The 21,311-nt window shown below is 39.1% G+C and overlaps 2 protein-coding genes across 3 annotated transcripts; one reads left to right on the top strand and one right to left on the bottom strand.

The window, feature by feature from the left end:
* Positions 1 to 9,917: 9,917 nt before the first annotated feature.
* LOC147484782 (histone-lysine N-methyltransferase ATXR4-like) lies at positions 9,918 to 13,075 on the bottom strand. Its single transcript, XM_086576438.1, has 7 exons — positions 12,700 to 13,075; positions 12,216 to 12,271; positions 11,687 to 11,813; positions 11,133 to 11,202; positions 10,853 to 11,035; positions 10,361 to 10,432; positions 9,918 to 10,256 (listed from the first exon to the last, which is right to left on the bottom strand). The coding sequence occupies exons 1-7, from the start codon at positions 13,063 to 13,065 to the stop codon at positions 10,138 to 10,140; spliced, it is 993 nt and encodes a 330-aa protein (XP_086432564.1). The 5' UTR covers positions 13,066 to 13,075; the 3' UTR covers positions 9,918 to 10,137.
* Positions 13,076 to 15,328: 2,253 nt separating this feature from the next.
* Positions 15,329 to 21,186, top strand: LOC147484781 (phosphopantothenate--cysteine ligase 2-like). 2 transcript variants are annotated; one of them, XM_086576437.1, is made up of 11 exons: positions 15,329 to 15,347; positions 15,652 to 15,788; positions 16,719 to 16,875; positions 16,999 to 17,122; positions 17,211 to 17,255; positions 17,354 to 17,439; positions 18,849 to 18,901; positions 19,024 to 19,083; positions 19,927 to 20,028; positions 20,440 to 20,559; positions 20,702 to 21,186. In XM_086576437.1, exons 3-11 carry the CDS (start codon positions 16,731 to 16,733, stop codon positions 20,960 to 20,962), a joined length of 996 nt encoding a protein of 331 aa, XP_086432563.1. In that variant the 5' UTR covers positions 15,329 to 15,347; positions 15,652 to 15,788; positions 16,719 to 16,730; the 3' UTR covers positions 20,963 to 21,186. The 2 variants fall into 2 exon arrangements, with proteins under 2 accessions (XP_086432563.1, XP_086432562.1); XM_086576436.1 differs by lacking the exon at positions 15,329 to 15,347 and having other exon boundaries at positions 15,403 to 15,788.
* Positions 21,187 to 21,311: the final 125 nt, after the last annotated feature.

Below are 21,311 nucleotides of genomic sequence, written 5' to 3'. Positions count from 1 at the left end.
TCTAAAGTAGACAGTCATACTTACTTCGGGTGTACTCATGTTGCATCATGAATGTGTCAAAAGCTTTGTACCATTTTCGGGCGATTGCTTTAACCCGCATGATGACCGATTCAATTTGCATACATAATCTTCTTTCAAACAACGACAAAACCCTTCAGTTGTTGTCTCATATAGATCTCTTCTTCCAAGTCCCCATGCAAGAAAGCGGTTTTCACATCAAGTTGCTCTAACTCCAAGTTGAAGTGAGCAACTAGACTCAATAACACACCGAATGGACGTATGTTTGACCCGGGGAAAATACCTCATTGTAGTCGACTCCTTCCTACGTGAAAAACCCTTTGCTACCACTCTTTGCCTTGTACCCAAGATTGTCGGGACTCTCGGGAAGGACCTCTTTCTTTTCGAACACCCATTTCTTTGCCGATAGTCCTTTTGCCCTTTGGCGATAAAACTAGGTCCCATGTGTGATTTTTAGCAAGAGATTCCATCTCGCGCTTGCATAGCTACCAACCAATCTCGTAATAAGCATCTCTAACGGCTTCCTTGAAGCTATCGCTCATCATCTTCGATATTCGGTGCATATGCCACTAAATCCACGACCATAGTGTTTCACGGCTACCGTGCCCGTGCCCTTTTGTGCTTCTTTAACTTGTCTCGTGGCTGGTGGTCACCCACTACAAGTTCGCGGATGCTCTTGCTCTTCTTCCTCGTTCTTTGTGGTTCCATGATTTGGTACCTCATCATGATCTAAACGGTCATCTGGCGCATCGAACAACTCAAGCTCGAGTAGTTTGAACTTCTATAGACTTCACCATTTCGCCCGATCTGGAAACCATCGAAGATAACACGGAAGTCTCATCAAAGGTAACATCTCACGACCGGGGAACTTGTGGTCTTCTAGACACCACAATCTATATCCCTTTACCCCATTTGCGAAGCCCTAAGAATATGGCCTTCTTAGCTCAGGATCTAGCTTGTCGTCCTTACATGGTAGTAAGTCGGTCGATCCAAACACTTCATAAAATACTATAATCACGGGGGTTACCCCGACCACACCTCATAAGGTGTCCCAATCTATAGCCGGGTAATGCTGGTGACCTATTATGCAGGTAACACGCCATGGACACGCATCACGCCCAATACTCTTTTGCCTGGACCGACATTTAGACAATAAACATCTTGCTCTTTCAAGCAAAGTTCTATTCATCCTCTCTGCCATTCCATTCTGGCGTGGCGTGCCCCCGGATCGATTAATGCGGCAATTCCTTGTTGCATACGAGAACTCTTGGAAAGGTCCATAGGTATACTTCGCGGTACCATTGTCGGGGCCGTAATGTTTTTACCTTCCTATCGTGCGATTCTCAACCCTTGCCTTCCACTTCTTAAATGTCTCAAACACTTCATCTTTCGATTTCATCATATACACCCACACATAGCGAGTATGATCATCAATGAATGAGACATAATAGCGGTTACCTCCCTTGGAAGCCACTCGGAGGTCCCCAAACATCCGTATGCACATAGTCAAGGATGCCCGTTGTCGTGTGCTTGCTTGACTTGAACTTGACTCGCGACCGCTTCCCATAGGCCGCAATGCTCACGGAACCCCATACTTGGCTTCTTGAGTTCTTCAAGAATCCTCGCTTGCATAACTTCGGACAAACTCTTTTCACTCATATGCCCTAAACGCGTATGACATATCTTAGTGCTTTCGAATCATTACTACATGCACCCATGCTACATCGCTATCACCGTACTACCTATCGAGTATACAAGGTTCCATATTTTGACCCTTCATAACAACTAAAGAGCCATTAACAATATTTAGGACTCCACCTTCGCGCCCAAACTTGTGGCCTTTGGAATCCAAGGTACCAAGAGAAATAAGACTTTTCTTTAGCTCGGGGAACATGTCTCACATCGGTTAAAGTCCTCACTACACCATCATACATCTTGACCAGTATAGTTCCAATTCCTACCGTCTTACAAGCAACGTCATTACCCATTAAAACGGAACCACCATCAAATGCTCTCATAAAGTAAACCACTTTCTATTCGGGCACATATGATAGGAACATCCGAATCAAGAATCCACCTTTTCGGTCATATAGTCTTGTGTGGACACACGAGGTGAACTCATCCTCTTGAGCCCCAAGCATAATTTGCCTCAATTTTTGCCTTACCTTTCTTCCGACCATCTCTTGTTCTCTTTTCTTGGTGAGGACAATTACTTTCGTAATGTCCCTTTTTCATTGCAATTGTAGCCGCATACATGTTTTAAAGGCTTCTTTGACTTGGACCTAGAATTCTCATTACTTGAATAATTACGTTCATCTGAATTTCCTCTTGCCACTAGCCCCCGACTGCATCAATGCTATTTCTACACGTGTCTTCTTCATCAACTCATAAGAAAGAAGTGCACTCTGAACTTCGTCAAGATCGGCGACTTCTCTGTTCATGAATGTAGTCATTAGATGCTCATAGCTTTTCGGCAAGGAGAATATTAAACATGCCGCTTGATCCTCATCATCCATCTTCATACCAACATTCAAATAATCCGCTAGGCGCCGACGGAACTCACTAACGCGTGCTCTTGCATCGTTGAACCATCGACCATCATGTACCCGATAAAGACGCTTCTTAAGGTACATCTTGTTCGTCATGCTCTTGGTCATATACATAGACTCTAGTTTGAGCCAAATACCGGCGGTATTTTCTCCCATCACACTATACATGACCTCATTAGCAAGACATAACCGGATTGATGAACGCCCCAAGATCGAACTCTTCCCAATCATCATTACTCATACTTTCGCCCGCCTTTAGATTTAATCCCCTTTAAAGCCTCAGGCAAACCTTGTTGGATAAGGATGTCCTTTACTTGGACTTGCCAAATCCCAAATTATTCTTCCCATTAAACTTCTCTACTTCAAACCTTGCGTTTGACATCTTGGGAGCCATCTTTCAAGTTACACACAATAACCCAAAAAAAATTTCACCTCGGAATTTAATCGAACACCTTGTCTACACTGATTTCGAAAGTACTAAACTCAAAATCCTAGGTCGTATACCTAAGCTCCGATACCAATTGTTGCGAATATAACGGCGGAAACAACGCGTTACCATTAAACAAACGGATCAATCCTACACAAAGATCGATCCTTCAAACTAGACAAGACTTCAACACCCTCCAAGCAATATCCCAATACTTCACCGATATCAAATAACAAGCATATGAAATAAAACAATCAATGTAAAAGAAGAACAAACCACAAGACGAGATATATATCGTGGTTCGCAATTTGCCTACGCCACATCCGCGAGTTCCAAGCTTTACTAGATGTCCGGAGTAACAGATTACAAGTCTCTCTCAATTCACTCACAAAGAATGAACACTCAACTCACAAAGAATTGTTCTCTTGTAATCACTCTCTTTCTTGGTTTTGGAAAAAGTTAAGTTTTCCAAAAGATCGATTTTTGTTTTATACCAAAACCAAAATTTCGGCGGTTCTTGTAGCGAAGCCCACGGAGAAAAGCTCGAGGCCTTGGCCTCCTCCTCCCGAAAGCACGGGCGTATATTAAAAAAGCCATGAGCTGGTCGCGCTTAAATCACTGGAGTCATGAAGCGAAGTCGCGCTTTCACTCTGGCGGCGGCTCGATCGTCGTGAAACGAAATTTTCTACATCCATAATATTGCCTTCCACTTTATTCCAAATTGAGGCACTTACGGGTCTTTGGATTTGAGTTGTACTTACATCAACGAGTTGAATGAGAGTTGTTGTGAATAATTAGCTGCGGAAACAACGTTACCCGCGACAAACGGATCAATCCTACACAAAGATCGATCCTTCACACTAGACAAGACTTCAACACCCCTCCAAGCAATATCCCAACACTTTCAATATCAAATAACAAGCATATAAAGTAAAACAATAATGCAAAAGAGAACCAACCACAAGACAAGGATATATCGTTGGTTCGGCAATTTTACGCCCACACTGGCGAGATCCAAGCTTTACTAGAAGTCCGAGTAATGAGTTACAAGAGCTCTCAATTCACTCACAAAGAATGAACACTCAACTCACTAAGAATTTCTCTCTTTACAATCTCTCTCTTTCTTTCTTTTTGGAAAAGTTAGGTTTTCAAAAACTGATTTTTTTGTTTTTATACTAAAAACAAAAAATGCGATTCTTGTGGCGAGGCCCGCAAACAAAAGACTGGAGCGGTGGCGCTCTTTTTGAAGGCCAGCTGGCGTGGCGCCTCGAAGGCGGGTCGGCGCTTAATTCATCGGACCATGGCGAAGTCAGCCTCCTTTGGCTGGGCGCGACCGGCGTGAAAAGCGTAAAAACGCTTTTCTCTACATTCTCCACCTCGGTGAGGTTTTAACACATAAAACCGGCGAACACATCCAAAGAAGAGCACATCCATCGAACTTCAACCGCCCGGCGGGGCCATGCCCACAAAGGGCCACCCACAAAGAGTGTCATGCTCACCAAAAGCCACCCACAAAGAGTGTCATGCTCACCAAAAGCCACCCACAAAGAGTGTCTTGCTCACAAAGAGCCACCCACAAAGAGTGTCATGCTCACAAAGAGCCACCCACAAAAGAGTGTCATGCTCACCAAGAGCCACCCACAAAAGTGTCTTGCTTTCACAAAGAGCCACCCACAAAGAGTGTCATGCTCACAAAGAGCCACCCACAAAGAGTGTCTTGCTCACAAAGAGCCACCCAAAAGAGTGTCTTGCTCACAAAGAGCTATCTTCCGCAGAGTCATGCTCACAAAGAGCAATCACGCCCTGAAAGGGGCCATGCCCACGAAAGGCATCAATCAACAATGCATGAGCCTCCACCATTTGTGGAGTACCCCAACCAATGTTGAAACTCAACTCCATAGAGAACTTTCTACAACCCGAAAACCCTTTTGCCCTTAAAGTAATGAAACAAATTCCCAAGTACAAAACTTGTCACGAGCCTCCACCATTTTATGCATATCCACCGACCAATCTCGTAATGAGCATCTCTAACGGCTTCCTTGAAGCTATCCGTTCATCATCCGCAATATTCAGGTCGCGTAGGCAACCGAGTCCGGTTGACCATAATGCTTCACCGGCTTATCATGCCCGTGCTTCATAACTTGTTTCACACTTCTCTTTGGCTTTGATCTAGCCAAAGTTTGTCTCTTCAGTTGTTGTAACTCTTCTTCTTGTTGAATAGTTCTTTCACTAAGAACCTCGCTCTCTTTAGCATCCTCGACGCTTCTATCTCAATCACTTGAGATTGTATAGAATCACCCCCTATTTCCGGCCTTCTCCAGGCGCTAAAAAATAGCACGAAGTCTCATCAAAGGTAACCTCATCTGGCGACCGGGGAACTTGTGGTTCTCTAGACACCACAATCCGTATCCCTTTCCTCCCTTTGCATAGCCCAAGAATATTGCTTTCCTAGCTTTAGAATCAAGTTTACTATCATTCATGTGGTAGTAAGCACTAGATCCAAACTTTCATAGAAAGTACCATAATCGGTTTGGTTTCCGTCCACACCTCATAAGGTGTTTTTGCGATCTATCACGGAACCGGTGATCTATTATACAAGTAACACGCCATGGCCTTTGCATCGCCGGGAACTCTTTTGCCAAGATTGGCATTGGAAAGCAAACACCTAGCTTTCTCCAGCGGCGTCGCGATTCATTCTCTGCTAACCCATTCTCGTGGCGTGCCCTGTTTGTCGATTAATGCGGCAATTCCTTGTTGCGACAAAACTCTTTGGAAAGGCCTATGGGTATACTTTCATTACCATTGTCGACCGTAAAGTCTTCACCTTCCTATCGTGCGATTCTCGACCTTTGCCTTCCACTTCTTAAATGTCTCAAAAACTTCATCCTTGGACTTCAAGATATATACCCACACATAAGCGTGTATAATCATCGATGAAAGAGACATAATACCGGTTTCCTCCCTTAGAAGCCACTCTAGAAGGTCCCCAAACATCCGTATGCACATAATCCAGGGATGCCGCCTCGTCTTGTGCTTGCTTGTACCGAACTTGACTCGCAGACTTTGCTTGCCATAGACCTGATGCTTTCATGAGAATTCCATACTTGGTTTCTCCAAGTCTTTCAAGAGCCCTAAACAGACAACTCGGACAATCCCTTTTGGCTCATATGCCCCAAGCGATATGCCACAATTTTGTGCACTCGTAATCATCACTACATGTACTCACCGCTACATCACCTATCACCGTACTACCCAACAAAGTATACAAGTTTCCATGTCTTTGACCGCTTCATAATGACTAAAGAGCCACTAAGGATCTTTAGGACTCCACCATTTCCCACAAAATTGTGGCCTTTGGAATCCAAGGTACCAAGAGAAATAAGGTTCTTCTTTAACTTCGAGGCGTGCCTCACATCGGTTAAAGTCCTCACTACACCATCATGCATCTTGACCCAGTATAGTTCCAATCCCAACCGTCTTACAAACGCGTCATTGCCCATCAAAACGGAACCTCCACTCAAGTTCTCATAGGTAGCAAACCACTTCCTATTTGGACACATGTGGTAGGAACACCGGAATCAAGAATCCATGTATCGGTCATGTGGTCGTCTTGTGTAGACACCGAAAGACTTTACATCATCCCTATCGGGGAAGCAAGACTTGCTTCACTAACATCCTCATTCTCAAACTTACCACTCATCTTGTTACTCTTTTTCGGGCTAGAGCAATCACATAGATAATGCCCCTTTTCTTTGCAATTGAAGACCGTACATGTTTTAAAGGCTTCTTCGAACTACCCCTTCCACTTGCTTGTGGAAGTCATCTCATTCGACATCACCCCTCGCCCATCTTTTCTTTTGCTTCTTTATCAAACTTCTCTACTTTAAATCTAGCATTTGACATCTTGGGAGCCCCCTTTTCAAGTCACACACAATAACCCAAAAAATTATCTCACTCAGGAATTTTATCGAACACCTTGTCTACATAAATTTCGAGCACTATGGTTCTTTACCAAAACTCAAAATCCTAGGTCGATACCTCGCCTCGATACCAATTGTTGTGAATAATTAAGCTGCGGAAACAACGTTACCCGACAAAAACGGATCAATCCTACACAAAGATCGATCCTTCACACTGACAAGACTTCAACACCTCCAAGCAATATCCCAACACTTCTCAATATCAAATAACAAGCATATAAAGTAAAACAATAATGCAAAAGAGAACCAACCACAAGACAGGGATATATCGTGGTTCGGAATTTGCCTACGTCCACACCTGGCGAGATCCAAGCTTTACTAGAAGTCCAGAGTAATCAGACATAAAGAGCTCTCAATTCACTCACAAAAGAATGAACACTCAACTCACTAAGAATTTCTCTCTTACAATCTCTCTTTTCTTTCTTTTTTGGAAAAGTTAGGTTTTCCAAAAACCGATTTTGTTTTTATACTAAAAACAAAAAATCGCTGATTCAGAAGCGAGGCCCGCAAAACAAAAGACTGAGCGGCGGGGCCGCTGGCCCCCTTTAATTGGTGGGCTGGCTTTCTTCGATACGCTGGTCGCTTAATTCATGGACCATGGACCATGGTGAAGTCAGCTTTGGCCTTGGCTGGCCTCGACCGTGAAAAGCAGAAAAACGCCCTTTTTCTCTACAAGAGTATTGGTAACTTGAAACATCTTCGTTTCCTCGACTTATCCAAGATACGTCTCAAGTTGTTACCTAAAACAATTCACCAATTGTGCAGTTTGCAGACACTAAGACTTAAGAACTGTTTGAGGCTTCTCCGGTTACCAAAAGGCATAGATAAGCTTGAAAGCCTGCGACATCTGGAGCTTGGGATAGACTGCCAATTGACATCCATGCCATCCGGAATTGGAAAGTTAACCGGCCTTCAAACACTAAGCGAGTTCGTTGTTGGTGTAGAACTTGGCCAAATCAAAGAACTGAAGGACATGAATAACATTCGGGGATCACTTTGCATTAAACAGCTTGAGCGGGTAAGCCAAGGTCAAGAAGCTGAGGAGGCCAACTTAGCGAGCAAGAAGTACCTCGACAGGTTAGAATTGCAATGGAGCAATACAGATTTTCCAATCCAGGTAGAACTCATTTTAAATAATCTCGAACCTCACAAAAGCCTGAAAGAATTGGTATTGAAACGGTATCGTGCTGGCCAATTTCCTCCTTGGGTCTGTAATCCATTGTTCTCTAAACTTACTAGTATTAGTTTGTACGAGTGTGACAACTGTCTTCTCCTTCCTTCTCTTGGGCAACTGCCAAAACTGAAGTCTCTGAAAGTTGCTGTGATGACTAACTTGCAATATTTAAGCGGCGAATTCTACGGTGATACTAGCGTTGGTGTGCGGTTTCAATCTTTGGAGAGTCTAGAACTGTGCGACATGCCTAGCTTAGTAGGTTGGAATGGAACGAACGACAATGACATGGGACGCCTTCGTGAACTTACCATCGGCAATTGTCCTCAACTGGTTATTATACCCTCACTTCATTATCTTGAGTCCCTGGAGAAATTGAAGTTTGAAAACTGTCCTGAACTTCAATCACTTTCAACTCATAGGCTCTCGACTTCAGTTCGTTCTTTAATTGTCAGAGGATGTTTTAAGCTGACACGACAATTTAGAAGCGTCGGAGGTGAAGACTGGATGAAGATAGAGCACATCCCCCACAAAGAGATGGATGAAGAAAGCGAATTGGTTAGCCGAGTTGCAGACCACGAAGAATTCATCAGAGGTATTATTGAAAAATTATTAACATTGTCTACTGCTTTAAATTTGTGTAGTAATTTGAATGAAAATAAGGTTTATGCAATTCAAATATTTATTATTGCAAAGAATAGGTCCCAAGAATACCAAAAGCTATTCCAAAAAAATGTGGTATGTAAATTAAGGAATCTGTTCGACTTGGATATCACAAGAGAAATTTCAACAGAATCAGACTTTTGTTACATTAAAAAAACAACAAAGTACTTCTCTTTTGTTAAGCATAATCTGGCAACCTGTTAATTTGACATGTAACTATATATTTAGATTGTCATATCTGTTTTTTTTCCCGATCTAGGAGGAGGACTTGCAACGTTAGAAATGCCTTCAGCAAATGTGCTAGTTTATGGTCACGGGATCCTGTGCATTTGATCTCCAAGAAGAAGGAAATGATTTGAGGTCGATCTTGATGAGTTACATCACTGAGATTGCGACTTTGTGAGTACTGAAAGAGTTTTTGACAGAATATGTTAAACATCTTAGTTATATTTGTTCAGTATGGTTGATGTTGATTTGGTTTTTTATGTCCTTCCTACTCGTAACCAATTCTGTTGATTTTTTAACTTGTTTTTGCCTGTGAACTTATTCACACAAAGGTGAGTTTGAGGAGTGGTTTACATGATTTATGTTTGAACTTTCAATTTACTTGGGCAATGTATGTTCAGATAATGGTCAAAATGATTTTTCCTCCTCTATTTATCTTGTAGTTTTCACCGGAAATGTGCCAACAAGAATATTGAATTTCTTGTAGACAATTGGAGCATTACCATTCTCCCATTTTATTTTAGTCAATTTCTGTTTAATTGTTCTCCTTTGGTCAATTCCAAAATGTCAGATCTATTAGGATTTCCCCCACTAGATGGGAAAATAGGGTCTTCCCCCTAAACACACAGTCAACTGGATTTGACCGTTAACTTTCAAGTCAAACAACTGAAAATAACATAAATACCCTCATTATTTTCAAAAATAAAATGTTCAATTTTAATTAGGTGGGGGCATTTGTGTCATTTTCAGTTGTTTGACTTGAAAGTTAACCGTCAAACCAAGTTTACCGTGTTTGGGAGACCCTAATTTCACCATCTAGTGGGGGGTAATACTAGTTAACCCTTCTCTTTTAAACCACCAGTAAAGAAAATGTCTCGATACCATAAAGAATGTAGATTCATTACATCTGCAGCATGGAATTTCACTTAAGTATCATAACAACAGTGTTGCATCTGAAATCCGGAGCCACCGGGGTGGAAGGCCTCTTTTTCCGCCAGAATTACAGACATTTCATAACAAAAATTTTGTCTTTTTTAGTATGCTACAACTCCCTTTATGAAAAAGAAAAAGAGGGAGAGATACAGAAAAAGAAAAGAAGAAACACTAATCACCAGATAAGCATCTATTACAGCCACACCTGAAACCAAATCCTTCAAACAGGATGTTTTGTCGGGCATTATGCTCCATACTGGCATCAATGTAGCATATACGAAGCTCCTCTCCTGATACCAAAAGTGAAAATGTCTCAAACAATTTGCATGGAACAGAAAACCGATTAAAAGGGTGATTTTGAAATCGGAAATGTCTCAAGGTATCAAAGACAAACCTTCTTCAATGTCTCGGAGGGCCTTGAGTCTCGCATTCACATTCTCTATCCATATTATGTGAGCGTTAGTATCTGGGTGAAAACCATGGTATACAAAATTAAAATGTAATCCTGAAATTGAATTGAGTAGACAAAAGCAATGATAATATGATCATCCCAACAGGGTGAAAAATATCGCCATACAGGGTGGAATCTTGGGAAACCGATATCGATATTTCCGATCTCTAGGAAACCGGTATTGACGCCAATATAGGATACCTCATCCTATATTCAGTATATTGTAATTTTCCCTTCTATACTGGTAATATATATACCAATTTAGAGGTTTAGGTATGTTATTCAAGATAGTCATAGGACTTTCTAGGTTCCGTATCAACTCTAAAGAGCTCTACAGATGTGCTTTAAGAAGGCACTTTTAAGTTTGAGTTTCTTGGAATCAGATGAGTTCTTCTGTAATTGCAACCCACTATGATAGCAGGAGTGACAACTTACCACAGTCATGATTGTAGAAGGACGAAAGCATATACACAGCGTTGCCAACAGACGCTTCAGCCTCAACAGAGGCAGCTGCTGATAAGAATAGATCCTCATATGATGATCCTCCAGCAACATCAATGCGAAAGGCATTGATACGAATCCGAGCCAGTACACCAGTATACCATTCCTTGGTAAGGACTAAGTTTTCTGTTAAGGGTTCCAAGCAAAGAGCCGTAGGTAGGACCATAGCAAAAGAAATAATATCCGTAACACTTGGATAAGTTACACAGGATACATGCCATTTGCTCATCCTTGAAGTTTGCCTTCATTAAACAGCTCTTCAGCAAACTGAACTCATCTTCCATCTGGTATCAAGTCCAAAATGAAACCATCAGAACAATGAGAAAGTAGATATGAAATAGAAACTACTTGATAAATCTATGACAAAGTACTGCTGGTGTGTGCTGTGCATGTGTTTCGTAGGACACATGTAGGCCGTAATAGTGTAATTCTCATGTTTGAGAGATTGCTCTTCTTCGAGATCTATTTTTACATTTTCAGTTACAACTTTCCTTTTTGTTTATACTCTAAAGATATCAACAGGTAGCATTGCCTAGCATATCGCAGATGCTTGATTGTTATGCTCAAGCCTTACAAAAAACCATGCTCAACGCCTTGATCTCATAGTACCATAGAATTATTAGTTATATCTGCATGATGCAGACAGAAATCTACTTCTATCCGGTGCACTGTGCAATGATGAATATAGCATGAATTAGAAAAACACAAGAACCTACAGCTTCATCCAAATCTTCAGAGTTCTAAGATGTTCATTTATGTGGTCCTCACCTCTAAAATCATCTGAGTCAGTAGCCTGGCAGGTTGAAGTATGTCGAGACACTGAGCTGATGCTGCTCCTGATACTACCATACAAGCCAACCTCTTCACAAGAAGTGGATATTTCAAACCTAGCTTCCTTCATATGACAAAAAACCCAAAGCAAGAAGATCAGTTGATCGACTCTAACTGAAAAGTAAATTACTATAACGAGTGTAAAGATCACCAGTACATCTCTCTCTCTCTGGCTTTAAACATAATAATAATATAAAATAAAATAAAAAGCAGATATATAATCGCTTTTTATTAGAATCTATTCCTTACTATCCAAAACTAGGTGTTAAAGAAATGAAAACTCCCCATCCCTGGTGTTGTAAAGTTCAAGTTTCTATTTCATTGGAAGTTCCGATACTTAAAGATGTTTTATTAATGTATCTACTACCATTCTAATATCCATATCATAGTACATAGCTTTGCAAGTCTCAGTTGAAAAATGAGACTTCCAGGAAGAAAAAAATGTAGCATTGCAATAATATTGTACCTACAATGTTCATCATATGCTGACCAATCCACTCGCTCCTCAATCTCATAGAACCCCTAAAGAAAAAGTGACGCCCAGTTAAGCAAGGAAACCATAACACACAGTGCCTAGCTAAACAATCAACTCAAAACACAATCGTTTTCTACCACTAAATCGAAAGACTTTCATTATGTGAACCCAATTGTCAATATGATTTCCAATAACAAGAATAAGGCTTTATGCATTACCACTAAGAAATCTAATTATGAGCCATCAAAAGAACTAGAGCTAAAAAACTCATATATCTCTTGGTGCTTCTTCTTCCGTAATTTTTTACAAAAAATAAATAAAAATGCAATGCTAATTACTTAAAAACCAAATTCTAAAAAAAAACAATATAACAAGAATTAACTTATATTAACAAACTGAGGTCTCTACATAACCAATATAAATGAAATTTCTAACCATCTTTACTACCAATATCTAAAAAGACAAAAGATAATACCTTTGCTTGTTCTCTACACTCATTACTGCAAAACTTCACACTGTGTCCTTGTAAAGAATCCTTATTATTTCCCAACCTTTTGAGACAGAAGTAACAAACACTGTGAACAAGAGATTGTGAAGGGTAAGAAACAATGGGTTTTTCAGTGTGTATCAAATCACCAGCTCCAATTCTACGAGTTGCAAACACACCTCTACCTGCTGACTCAGTGAGTAAAACTTGTATAGGTGGTGGTGATGGTTGTGTTGGTTTGTTGGCATTGATGGTTGTTGTTGTTGTTGTAGTTGTGGAGTATGTGAAGAAGAGAAGAAGGTTGTGCTTGTTTTTTAGCTTCTTTAATGGAGAAATGCAACGGCTCAAATTCATTTTTTCTGTTACTGGAAGAAAACGATATCGGACGATATATACTGGTAAAGTAAATATATCGATGAAATTTCAACGCCTCAAATCTCGAAATCTTTGACTGGCAGACTGGGTTAAGTTCAAAATGTGGATTTTTTCCTGAATTTTCACGGCAGATATTGTGATGATTTGGAGTAACCGAGTAAACTTGTTTTTGTTTAGGGTAAATTTCTAATTCGGCCATGATAATGTCAATGTATTTCTAATTCGGCCACAAATTGTAACTCATTTTGTTAGCAACTAATGGAATAATATCAGCAACTTTTTGCGCTGAGTTGTTAACAATGGCCGGATTAAGAACAAAATGACATTATCATGGCGGAATAAAAAATTTACCCTTTTGTTTACACTTCTTTCTTGTACAATATTAGTGAATGCATAGCGAGTGATTCAAATAACATAATTCTAATTCGGCACCAATACCTCAACTTGCTGTGCATGTATACGTGCGGCAAAAATCAGGCTCGTCTATAAAACTCCAAAATCTGATTTAACGTTCATGTGTGGTTCATTGGAAGTGAGAGGTGTCTCGCGCAATGGTGGACCAAGTTATATGCATATCCTAGGGCCTAGGCTCCTAGCAAGTCCCTCCAATTACCTTTTTTGAAAGCAATTACAGGTCTTGATTCCTTTAGTGAGTTGTGATCGTTCTTTGAAATTGCATATATTTGCATTTATACACATGGAGCCCTCTCAGTTGGTAGCATGATTCGCGTGGACCAAAACTATACCTATACAATAGGTCACTAGTAGACATTTTGATGTAGGAGTAAGACTGTAGGAGTGTGATTGATCATGGGCTGAATATGCAAAGTGGACGGAAATGTCGAAGTCGTCTTAAATTTTTGTGCATCTTGAATCTTGATCTTGATGGCAAAGAACTATGGAGAGGGTGGATGTCCCCTTCGCATTAGTGGCTCATTTATGCATTAGACTCATTAACTCAAGGTATCAAGAACCTCGTGGTGGTTATAAGTTGGTATATTATTAGTTGTGAATTAGTTAGGATTCAAAAACTTTTTCCTGATGTTATGGAGGAACTAATCACATGCAAGATCCGGCAGCTAGCTGCCTTTGTCTATCTACCAAAGTATAGCATCACTACTTACTAAATGGAAACAAGTTGCACATTTTCTTGATGTGGTTATGGCGAAACACATGAACTGAATGTGTCAATTAACTTGACTTGGAAAAATAATAAAACCCAATGTAATTCAGAAAATAATATATGGGTCTGTCCCCCACGGGCCTGGGTGGTGGCCTCCGCCCGGTCTAGTTCCAACCACCTAAGCACACACATACTTCCTCGGGCATCGTCGTGATCCCAAAAAAGAAAATAATACAAATTTCCAAACGGTCCATACAATTAAAGTTTATAAAACTAATTATAAATTTTGGATTTTATTCCTAGAGGTTAGATTCAATATTACACCGAGAATAATGAGGAGTAGTGGTGATTGAGAGGGAAATGTGTCTGGATGTTGGTTGGGGTTGTTCTTTTCTGGGGAGAAGATGCCTATATATCCATATGAGAGGAGAATCTTGAATTAAGCCTAAATGTAGTTTTTATAGTGGAGTATGGTAGTAGTTTGTGATAGGTGCCAAGTTACGTGGCTTGTGATGAAAGAAAATGTGATGTAGTGTGTGCATATGGAACAAATGTTGATATTGTACTGATGCCACATGTTGCCTGAAATTAAAGAATATGGTTAATGTAGCAATGATGATAATGACTTAAGTGTTGCAATGAACAAAGATACGTTGTCAATAGTAGTAACGATGAGTTTGGTAGGCGGTGATGTCATGAGATGAGGTCGTATAACGAGTGTCCAGAGTCGAGTCAATCTCTAGAACGCATACGAGTTTGCAGCACCGAGTCGACTTCGAGTGTGATAAATATCTATAATCGAGTCGAGTCGTTAGGTGTTGTAAAGTCGATGTCTCAACTGTAGAGTTCATTGCATACGAGCTGTGCTAGGGTGTCGTGTGCATATTGCTTAAGTATTATGTAGGATGTCCCTTACCCGAATTACACGCCGACCTCTCAATAAATCCGACTATGTATTCTATCCTCTAACTAACCACTACTAACTCGTATTAAAACGTGTGACCGCCGCCATGCATGTCTTTCAATATCAACAACCAAATACATGGTGGATGTCATTACACTTTTAAGTCAAGCTTAAAAATCCTCTTTATGATTACCTACTTTTAACGAATGTGTAAAAGACGTACTACAGCATACAGTACGTATATAACCTAACACTTGTGGTGGATATTAAGATGCAATTTGGTTAAAACTTTTTGTTGATGTTAATGTTAGAACTAAACTAATAATAATCCACAATAGGCCAATAGCCCAGGCAACAGTTGTCTCATCTTTCTAAATAAAGTTAAGATAAACCACAATTTGATTTGGTGGGAAGTAACGGCTATTTAATTTTTGAATTTTTTTTGCCTACATAGTTTGTTGATTAATTCACTTATTCACACACCTTAATCATTGGAACTAATAAGACCACTTCTTTCTTTAAACGTGTGGTTTTTTAGGACAAGTCTCAAAACTACATCTCCCCCCATCACTTGAACACTTTCTCTTTTAATTTTCTTCCCTCTCCACTGATCAAAACCAGCTGCCCAGTTCAACTTGCTTCTTTTGGCAACGCCCCCGCTTCTCTATCTTTAAGGTACTTTCTTGATTTGTTACTATTAGCAATGATTTTTTATGCATTTACTGGTTGAAATTACTGAAAAGTTTCGATTTTTTTTTTTTGGTTATAAAGCAATGGGTTTAATATAGATTGTTGAGCAAAACAATGAATTGGTTCTAAAGTTGTTCCGATTTCGGTTCTTTTATTTGTTGAGTTAATATAATGATACCATTGAATTGGAAGATTTTATGGATTTAAACATAAAATGGAAGTATCCAATATTTCAGGAGGCTGGTTTTGATTATTTGGTATTGTGTAATTAGTTGTGAAGAATTTGTTCATTTATGTTTCTGGTTCTATGTGTTATGAATGTGGGAAAAGTATTGATTGGTTTCTATAAGAATTAAAAGGGCTTAATAGGTTTTGTGGTATGATCGTTAGCTGTTATAGTTCTTGTTTGTTACTCCAAACTCCAGAGTTATGCATGGATGCTAAATTTGGTCATATTTCTCGAGCGTGAAAGTTGCATTAAGTATTTGTTGAATATGTGTTTACTCTGATAAAGATTTTCGTAGTGAGACCACCTACCAAGAAATATCAATCAAAGCCTCAAAAGATCTTATTTGCATAACTATATTTTGCTAGATTTGTTTTAATACCAAGCACAGCCATAATGCTGTTAATAATCGGATAGAGGCCTTGTACTCAATGCCTGGAAGGAACTTGTACCATGGCCTGGGTCTATAAAAAACCAGATGGAGTCTATTTATCAACCTATTTTAAGTTGATATCTATCACTATCTTGTGTTCTCGTTATTCATTTCAATTCCATAAAGTCTGTTCTTGGCCGTTTTCTTTAGTTGTTGTTGTTGTTATTATTATTATTTTTTTGGTATCTCTATGATAACTTCTTTAGTGTTATCCTTCACATTACCTCTCTTGAATTACATATCAATGTCATTTCAGGCCACCTTCCAAATGGATTCAAGTAATGGACCAGGAGTTCCCCCAGAAACATTAAATGACATCATATCATTTTTCAGTTCAGCTCCGCCATTGAGGGATGATCTTAATATTAGCAGGAAACTGCATGAGTTCATTGAAAGGAATTTTTCATCATCGGGCATGTCTCCCCTTCTCTCTTATTTTTCCTTTTGCATACTTATCAAGTCCATTTGTTTCTAGCAGCATTGTAAATGCATGTGTGCGGTCTTTGATTTGGTGATCCTTTTGACTTTATGTACAGGTAATGGATATCCGAGAAGGATTGTTTGTGTGACTTCTGGAGGTACCACTGTTCCTTTGGAACAACGTTGTGTTCGTTACATTGATAACTTTAGTTCAGGACTTCGAGGTGCAGCATCTACCGAGTAATGTCATTTTCCTCTGATTCAATAAATGTTAAATTTGGGACAGTTCTTGTTTTGCGAAATCAAGGACTCACAGGTGATGTTGCAGGTATTTTGTGAAGGCTGGTTATGCGGTTATCTTTCTACATCGACGGTGGATATTCTTTCTGACAAGCTTTTGAGTGTGGGTTAACAAAATTCTGTGTTATTGTTTTCTTGAATCTAATCATTTGTCATGATTTCTTTACACAGTGGATCCTGCCAGCCATACTGTAGATTGCTCCCAGATGATTCATTCCTCGAGTGTCTTGAGCTTACAAGGGATTCTAATGTTCAAGGTTTGCTGTTATCACTATAAACTTCTGCTTCTCTGAAAGACGCATGTTTTCTGTAAAGGACTTGGTTGCCATTTACCATATTTGCTATTACAAGGCAATGCAAGCCTGTAACCTTTTTTATAAAGCTTGATATATGTTGCTTAGATGCATATACCAGTCTTTAAATTGGTTTTTCTGCAATTCCCTAAAAATTTTCTTATCATATTTATGCCTCAAAATCTCTTAATGATGCAATTTGTTCAACTTCGCCTGTCACTTTCTTTTCTTTCATTTCATTTTTTTTCACGGTCTCTGTCATTAAATATAAAACAGCATCCATCTCTAGCCTGAGGTTGTTAAGCTTGTTGGAGTTGCTGATCGGTATATGCCCACCAAGTTTCCTTAACTTCATTTCCAATGGGTACTTATAGCAAGTGAATTTTGCTCATTGACATAGAATGTTTAGATAGGAGAGGGATTACTGTACATCGATCTTTTAGGGGCTAGGGTGGCCTTCTCTTAAAAGTTGTTATGATGGCATGATTTTCATAGAAGTTTGTGGGGAGACATCTCAAAATAGATGTCGCACTTAAAAAAAGGATGTCTACTTTACATTGGACTCAGGTCTTCTATTATTCTTATTGGGAGAACTGTTGGGTTAAGGAACATTATTTGATAGATCCGATCCAACCCTACACCATTGCACACGAGAAAAATGCATTTAGTAAGAATAGAGAGAGGGGCATTTTACCGTCACATGGCTGATGCTGTCCCGTGAGTAGATGGGACCTCCACTTGGCCTAAGGCTTGCGCTTGGGTCTTGTGCTGTGTTGCAGAGATTCATGTGGAATTAGCATACAACTTGGTAAAGTAGAGTTGTTTAGCTACAGGCATTTAGGAGCTTGCTGAGTTGTAGATTGTGAGATCGGTGCATCAGCTAACATTAAATTTTGTAATGGAGCAAATTATTGTGCACTATTTTATGCGACCCGATACGATTTAACTTACTACTTTGCTATAATTCCTCAGCACTCTTATCCGTCAGCAAAACCCCCCCGGATATATTGTATCAGCCTGCAATATAGTGGATTATGTGTTTCTATATAAAAGCATCCCCCTAAATTATTTTGTGAATCTTTTGCCCTTCAATGGGTTTCTACTCGACTGGATTGAGTTTGTTGAAAATGGCTTTCTATGAATCGCAAGAAAAAAAATATGTGTTTAAATTTCTTTTGAATTGTTCATCTTTTCAAGGTGGCGCAGGAAAGATAGTCGTGTAATCACTTGGGCAACATTTTAAGTTTTTCCTAATCTTCCTGCTGTTAGTAGTTATCTTCAAATGAGTCATTATTAAAAAGAAAAGCACAAAAAGGGGATGACTTGCCTTAGATGACTTGTACTAGTCCTCATTACTTGGTATCATGTTTCAGTGCACCAAACTCATTGTCAAGCTGTGAAGAATGCTATCAGAGGTTACCACGATGTATGGATTATTTAAGTTCATAATTATGTTTGTAATGCAATATTTCTGTTCTTACAATTTTCCAGATCCTGTTATATTGCTGTGTCATACGTTGAGGAAAATTTTCTTTTCTTTATATGTAGGCAGTAGAAGGGGGCTTCTTGCTGAAACTTCCATTCACGACAATCTTTGAATACCTTCAGGTTAGCTTTGCTTTCCAGATGTCCACTTGATATGTGTAGCTAACTGGGTAGCAAAATGTATGACTGTCAATTTATAGTGTGTCTATGGTGAATACAACTTATTTTGTTAGAATAGATATGTTAAATTTCTTGCTGTGATCTGCTCCATAGACAAGCCTCATCTTGGGTCGTTCTGAGCAAATAACTAAACTTTTAAAAGAGATTTCACAGCCCAATGAAGAAAACTTACCATCTTATAATATATTAACTAGCAGTTTAAGGGTTGCCTGATTTCCGTATTACTTGGAATTTGTCTTCCTTGAGAGTATGTTTCTCTTCCAACAATTAGCAGTCCATGGTTTGACCTGTTTTACATTTAGTTTTGCCTTTGTGCTCTCTTATTGTATGTCTTCATTTTTCAATAACAACTTTTACCCATTTTATTCACAAAAGTTGTAACCTGTTGGACTGATTCATTTGGGATAAATGTGTATGCTTCACTGCAGATACACGTTAAAAACCTTGTTGTGCTTTGAATAAAGTTTAGGGAAATCTAGTTATTTTCTAAGAAATACTTGATTTACGTTCCCTTTCGTCTTCTCATGATTGTTTAAATGTTCTTATACCTATGTAACTGTTGGCTGTTTCTTTGGTCCTCCCATTGGCTCAACTTCTTATTGTCAATTTCAATTTCAGTTTCGTTGTGTTTGTTTTTCGGCTGGTATATTTGAGATATGATATTTATTAATTAAGATGAAAGTTGTAGGATACATTACAAGATCAAGCTACCTATGATGTTTGTACGTAATTAAAGGTGTAATCTTCATGAAGTTTTAAAACGTATGATCCTTTGACAATGAACAGATTTTACAGTTAGTTGCAAAATCAATGAAAAGTCTTGGTTCACTCGGGATGTTTTATCTTGCCGCAGCAGTATCTGACTTCTATGTTCCTTGGGAAAGCATGGTAAGAATGTCTCTATTCTGTCCATGATTATCTATATTCTGTTGGATTACTCTTTCAATATGTCAATCTTTCTCTTGAGCATTTGCATGCACAGCAAGCAACATATAAGTATAACATCACTTGCATCTTGAAAAGATGTTATACTTAACCTATGTAGTAAATTTATATCTATGCGATTTAAAATTTCTTATGAAACGGTCTGGATGACAAACATAGACTCACTAACCACATGCTCACCCCTTGGTACACTAGAAGCATGCATTCTCTGAAACAAGGTCTATCATAATCCGATTTCTTACTGAAGAGCATGCTCTTTCATGAGTGTTGTTTTATATTCAATGCATTCACATCTATATCTTTGTAGTTCCTATATAGAAACTAGGTTGGTTTACTAATTTCGTTGTTATGCAGGCTGAACACAAGATTCAATCTGCATCTGGCCCTATGGATATGAGACTCACTCAGGTGCCAAAAATGCTCTCAGTTCTGAGGAACGAATGGTCTCCAATGGCTTTCTGCATATCCTTCAAGGTGAGACACTTTTATACATATTTTCAGTTTTTTAGGGAAAATTGCCATACTTGCGTATGAACACCGGTCCACATGTTTGCTGTTGTCAATAAATATCATTGCATATCAATTTGAGTCTATTTATGCTGTCTAACTTTCACAGTTGGAGACGGATTCAAACATTTTACTGAAGAAAGCTGATATGGCTTTAAGAAAGTACAAGATGAATGTGGTGGTTGCTAATGAGCTTTTGACACGCATGGAGGAAGTTACTGTCATAACGAGTAATGAAAGGATTACTGTCCGCAAAGATAAGAATCCGGCTTATGATGATGTAGAGAAACCATTGATTGATCTCCTTGTAGAACGACACTCTGCCTATATCAAGGAGTCTGACACGGGGGTTACAAGTGAATCAACCTAAAAGATAGATATAACAACAAAAGTTGAGTTTTAGATCTTTAAAATTCCATTGCAGTTAAAAAGAATAATGTATACCTTTGCCCCAATTGTAAGAAATGAAGGTTATGTCCAAAAAGAAAAAAGATAAACAAACATAGAAACAAAGGAGGAAAGATTCAAAATGAATAATGTACACTTTTTAAGTTTGTAACTTTATATATCGGAATGGGAAGAATCAATTTCTCATATTTTCTTCTTCAGAACGTATGTGTTGGTTTCGTATGCTTGTATTTTATTAGTAGATTGTCTGATATATTTGCTCTCTAAATGATAGAAATATCAGAATTGTTTCCATATTTTTGGCAGTAAGC

This window comes from Coptis chinensis, chromosome 8 (genome assembly GCF_015680905.1).
Source record: "Coptis chinensis isolate HL-2020 chromosome 8, ASM1568090v1, whole genome shotgun sequence".
Lineage (NCBI taxonomy): Eukaryota > Viridiplantae > Streptophyta > Magnoliopsida > Ranunculales > Ranunculaceae > Coptis > Coptis chinensis.
Note: the sequence above shows the minus strand (reverse complement) of the source record. Positions and strands in the feature narration are given on the sequence as shown.